This window comes from Kryptolebias marmoratus, linkage group LG4 (genome assembly GCF_001649575.2).
Source record: "Kryptolebias marmoratus isolate JLee-2015 linkage group LG4, ASM164957v2, whole genome shotgun sequence".
In the NCBI taxonomy this organism is placed as follows: domain Eukaryota; kingdom Metazoa; phylum Chordata; class Actinopteri; order Cyprinodontiformes; family Rivulidae; genus Kryptolebias; species Kryptolebias marmoratus.
In genome coordinates this window covers 26,982,992-26,988,870 of record NC_051433.1, presented here as the reverse complement: position 1 = coordinate 26,988,870, position 5,879 = coordinate 26,982,992, and the positions used below count along the sequence as shown (strand labels likewise).

The 5,879-nt window shown below is 38.1% G+C and overlaps 1 protein-coding gene across 1 annotated transcript in view; it reads right to left on the bottom strand.

The window, feature by feature from the left end:
- Positions 1-231: 231 nt before the first annotated feature.
- The window catches only part of nucks1a (nuclear casein kinase and cyclin-dependent kinase substrate 1a), a 28,410-nt gene continuing 22,762 nt past the window's right edge, over positions 232-5,879 (bottom strand). Inside the window, exons 6-8 of the mRNA XM_017440289.3 lie at positions 4,396-4,545; positions 4,086-4,238; positions 232-2,528 (exon numbers count right to left, since the gene is read on the bottom strand). Coding sequence (XP_017295778.1) covers positions 2,269-2,528; positions 4,086-4,238; positions 4,396-4,545 — 563 coding nt within the window. The 3' untranslated portion in view covers positions 232-2,268. The remainder of the gene's footprint in view (positions 2,529-4,085; positions 4,239-4,395; positions 4,546-5,879) is intronic.

Genomic DNA, 5,879 nt, shown 5'->3' with positions numbered 1-5,879 from the left:
GCTATGTTTGAATATATCCAATAGTCCTTGTAGTAAGGATTTTGTACAAATTCAGAACCTGAATGTAGAAAAGCTAAGCTGTTGATGAGGGCACAGAACAATCAAATACGCCTTTGAATCAAAGTTTAGATTCTAGAATCCTGATTGCATCTAGGACAGTTTTATTGCAGTCTTGGACTATTCAACATAAACCCTCCCCCCCAAGATTGCAATAGAAACTCATTTTATTCCTTTTTTGTTCTGACATCAATCACTACTTATATCTAAAAAGGATAATCTCACAAGTGCTGCACCTGATCTTCGAGTCACAAGTTCTGAGATAGTCTATGGCTTTGGATGGTCAGCTGATCATTCAGATGGTTTGAAGCCGACAACCTGCTGCTCGTAGCCTATAACATGTGGGACTTGTTACATTCTCAGGCCTTCAGTCATTTCAGAGCCATAAGTCAAACTCAACTCAAAGAAAATTAAGGCATTACTAGACAAATGAATGTACACCAAGCTGCCTGATTTTAGTCTACATTGAGCTTCAGGACTGCAGAATTATGAACTTATCCACATGTGAAACACTAAAGTGAGCAACATAAAGTTCCAAACAACCAAACTGATATGAATACTAACAGTAACCATAAAAGGGATAATCCAGTCAACTTGTAAATGAGGTTTAGTCAAGTACTTATCAATAGTTAGTACATTAACAATCATGACATCAGTCATAGAGCAGAGTATGAATAAAACAACTATTTCTCAAACACATACCGTGTGAAAGCACACTTCATTAGGCAATATTAAATCTCTACACTTTTACATGACATTGTTTGTTTAGTATGTTGCCGTTTTCTCAATCAGTTTTTGTGATGGATGTGTGCAGAGCACACATAAGCCAGTATCTAGGCTACAAGTTGGTGAAAAACATTCGCAAGAGAGTCCAATTATAACTAGACTTAAACTGCAAAACTATAAAGGCTTAATATTAGCTAATGTAGAGATCTTTCACACTAGTATGTCGTTTCATGGAGAAGTTGTTTTATGAGCCTGAAAAACAATACAAAACAGGTCTTTGTTTGGTTTGCTTTGAGCCTAGCCTGGAGGAAGATTTTTGCCTTTCTCCATACTCTGATAAGCTGATATGGTAATAACTATTTGACTGGACATCACTTCAAATGTGTCCAGACTATCCTTTTAAGCTGATGGGAAAGGAGGGTGGTGTAGGTGTGGGGGCAGAGGTGCAGAAGGAGAGGGAAGCAGGTCCAACTATCACCCGAACAGATTGGATAGGGTCAGCTTTGTTTCTTTAAAACCAGGATACATTTTATTTATTTTTCTTAAAAAACAAACATTACAAAAAAAAAAAATCTTGAAAATGGAACTAGAACACTGAACCAACAAGAGAAAATAGAAGAAAAACATTCATGTTTTTAGCTCTTAAAACAACAACAAAAAATATCTCCTTTTGCATTTCTTAAAAACAAAATTTTGGAGGTGCCTGGCTCAATGGGCTGGATGTTGGGATGCTGAAGTCGTGCAAAGAGGTGTTTGTGTTCCGAGTTTGGATACAAAAATAGAAAACAGGCAGACATACAGAACAAAAAAAAAAAAAAAGTTTAAAAAAGCAGCCGATTGGGAAAAAGGAAAAAAAATTAAAATACAAGAGGTGCCCAAACAAGCGTACAATTTTAACATGTACAATAAAATTGCACCCACGCGGTCCAGAAAGCCATGATCCTGTACACACCTTAAGTGATCTACACAGCAGCAGCTGCATGTGAGAAAACCTTTGAAAAAAAGATGCATTAGGGCGCTGGTGTCTGACAAAGAGACAAGCTGTGTTAAATAAAAGAATAATTTAAAAGCTAAAAGCGCATTCCCTCAAATACATTACTTTGCGTACAGATACCAAACCCAGTCAGTGATCACACGCAACAGTAAAGCGAGGAAGTAACAAATTCTTTAAGAGTAAATGATGATCTCACTGCTCTGCTCTCATGTAGGACGGATACTCCCTAACACTGAAAACTGTTAAATCGTTCCAGAGAAATGATGGAGACAGGACAGTGAATGTGTCACAATGTTGTTTTAAAAGAAGAATGGAAGGAAAAAAGAAAAGCAACGAGGTCCAAACCATTATGCCAGGCCACCAGGAGGGAGAAAGTAAAAAAAAAAACAACAACCCCAAATAAACAACCTTAAATGCAGAGAGGAGAAAAGAACACATTGAGAAGAGACAGAGAGAGGTGTGGAGAATGGGCTTCAAAAGTGTACCATCTTCTAATCTTCTCCAGAGGGTGCCTCCTCTTCTGAGCCATTTTCTTCCTCTTCATCTTCCTCCTCTTCCTCCCCTCCTGCAGACTCCTTGGTTGACTTGGGGTCAGGGGATCTCTCCTTCTTCTCTGCTTCTTCATCTTCCTCCTCTAAGGGGCTCTCGGGCTCCTCCTCCTCCTCCTCTTCCTCCTCTTTGGGTGAGCTCTTCTCGACGGTCTTGGTGCTGGGACGTCCCTTTCCCTTTCCTTTCATTGGGCTGGGAGTGACTACGAGAGCAGACCAGGCAGTTAGAATGAGTACTCTAACATCACAAGTTAAATCCTGTTGTTTTTTAAACTGCAGCTAAAAGCGGGGCAGGTGATAGCCATGTGAACTTACACACACACACACATATATATATACATACACATCGATGTAATTGTGAGGGTAAATTAAAATGCTTTTAACCATTTTTTTAAATGTAAAATATGTCAAATCAATTAGGACTATATTTACCCAGGTGCTTCTAATGCATCACAGCTTGAGTTTATGCTCAGATCTGTATAGTCCCAGGATCCTCTTCTGCTTAATGACAGACACTCGTTTCCCACTGCTATTAAAAATCTCTGAACTCTGCAACATGATTGTTTTTTGTTTCTATTTTTTAAGTTTTATTCATTTGCTTGTGTTGAAAATGCTAGATTCCATCCCCATAGACAGATTTGCTGAGCAGAATTTTCAGTCTGCTTTATTTTTGTCTCCATTGTTCACTCTGAAATCCTTCCACATGGGTTCTTCTTCTTCTGGTGGTATTTATTGAAGGTTTGGAAACAACTTTATGGTGCACTGCTGCCACCAACTGAACATTTAACTCAAAAAATTGCTTCTCTTCTACTGCCTGACTGCTCAACTAAAAAGTGAACTGCAGTAAAGTGGTATTGGAACAATTTTATGAGTATGGGTATTAGAACTGACTCCAGATACCGATAATGGGACATCCCTAGTGTGATTGTAATTCATCTTTTGATTTTTGTGTTGCAATATAAATTGTGCTAACATCTCAAAATTTAAAAGTAAACTGAAACCAAATCTCAAAAAATTGACATTTCATGCATGTTATTTAGTCAAACACATCCACACAACATTGCAGGAACCCATTTTTCTGACCTAAAACTTAAAAACATAGCTTGTTTTCAGCATTTTTGTCAATAATTTCCAAAGTGGAAAGTCCTGTTATTCTTGGAGTGAAACCAGTCTATAATTTTGAGAATTTTACAAGAAGCATATTTTCTTTCAACTGATGTTGGCTTCAAAACACTTTTCAGTTCAGCTTTAAATATGTGGTTATATCACCATGTGGCTGCACAATAGTGCTGGAGTTAGGGATGTCACCTTATAGCACAAAGGTCACAGGTTCATAACCGGGCATTTCTGTATGGGCACAAATTCCAGTCCAGTTTTACACATATTGTTTTGCTTTGTATCTGTAAACAAACTTAACACATTTTTTTTTAAAACTTGTGTAATTATTTTTTACAACTAAAAATCATTTTTACACACAAATTCTTATCTACACATGCACAAAGACGAAATTCTCAGACATTTTGATTTACAAGCTACCAAACTTAATTCACAGCTACGCATCCTGATTTACAAGCACAAAATATATATGACTGGAATTTGTGCCCATATTTTTGTCCCTACATAATCCCAGTGATGAACTTGTGACCTGTTAAGGGTGTACCTAACCACTCACACAACGACTGCTGGAGATCGGCCCCAGCTCCCTGCGACCCTAAATGATAAAGCATGTAATGAAAATGGATGAAAAAGGTCTAGAATACCTGTAGCCTTTAATCTGGGTTTGGGGCTCTTCTTCTCTTTCTTGTCTGTCCGTCCTCGTCGGATCACCTTCTTGCCTTTCTTCTTCGAGTGACCATAGTCGCTGTCATCATCATCCTCCACCATAAAGTCCTCATCACTGCCAGACTCATCAGCTGTGCATGAAAACAGAGAACATACATCTCACACACAACACAGAAGGTGGCTAGATAAAACATTTTCCTTTAGGATCCTAGGACTCTTTGAATCAAAAACCCAACCAGGAATTTACTAAATGTCTAACATATGTTTTCAGTTCAGCATTGTACGTACGGTCCAAGTAGGTCTCCTCCTGGTCTTCATGCTCCTCATCCTCACTGCCTCCATCCCCCAACAAGATCTCTCTCTGTTTGGACACTGCCTTGGAGGCTGCCTGCCGCACCGTACGCTTTCGACTCACTTCCCTGTCATCATCGCTGTCATCTGCACACACATACAATTCACGCCACCAAATATAGTTTTTTGCTTTTCTAAAAATGAAGATGGCCAGGATTCAAACAGAAGCTCACATATCAGTGGCTGATGTTAACATGGCTATGTCCATCTTTAATTTGATGAAAACATTCTCTCAATTTGCTGTTCGTCCCATATTAGTACATGCAGAGAAACATCTTTTTTTTCTACACTACTGCTGCATGAACAACTAAAACAATAATAAAAGGTTGATCTGATTTCTACAACAGGCTTCACTCTGTTTTCCTCTTAATCTCTGTTGTTTTAAAGGTGAACTGTAAATAAATCTCAAGAAATTGACATTTCATGTATGTTATTTAGTCCAACACATCCACACAACATTGCAGGGACCCTTTTTTTGACCTAAAAGTTAAACAAACAGTTTTTAGCATTTAAGTCAATAATTTCCCAAGTGGATTAGTTGTGGGGCAGAGTACCATCCTGGTTCATGACATGCGCTGTGCCTCGCCTGGCCAAGAACACCACTACTGTCCGGTTGTTTACTTGTGGAAATGGAAGAACAAGCTTTTGTGGGAGTAATGGATATACAATCATACCAGTATGAACCTGAACCGACGGCTGAATCTCCTGAATCAGATGAAAACTCTTCAGATTCTGATTATCACTAGGACCGTCATGGCCGACAAAACAATGTGCATAATGACCGAGTTGGTTAAGTGAAACAGAACCAATTACATCCAGATTGTTGTCATGATATCAGCACTCAACACTGCAAATCAACATTAAGACGGGAAGAGAGAGCTAACATTGCTAACTCTATGCTAACTGAATGCTAACTCATAAATAACATGAGCACGCTTGAGAGTAGCATTTATGAACTCTCACACCGGAGTAAACTAATCAATAGCAGTCTCAGACTATGACATTTGTTTAATCACACCTCAGTGGCTCTGTGGACGTCACACATTGGGGGGTGGGGGTGACAGATAATGCCAAAAACAGTGTTGCTGTGTTTTCTTCAATGGTCCATAAGTACAGGTCCTTCTAAAAAAATTAACATATTGTGATAAAGTTCATTATTTTCCATAATGTAATGATAAAAATTAAACTGTCATATTTTAGATTCATTGCACACCAACTGAAATATTTCAGGTCTTTTATTGTTTTAATACTGATGATTTTGGCATACAGCTCATGAAAACCCAAAATTCCTATCTCAAAAAATTAGCATATTTCATCCGACCAGTTGGTGTGCAATGAATCTAAAATATATGACAGTTTAATTTTTATCATTGCATTATGGAAAATAATGAACTTTATCACGATATGCTAATTTTTTTTAG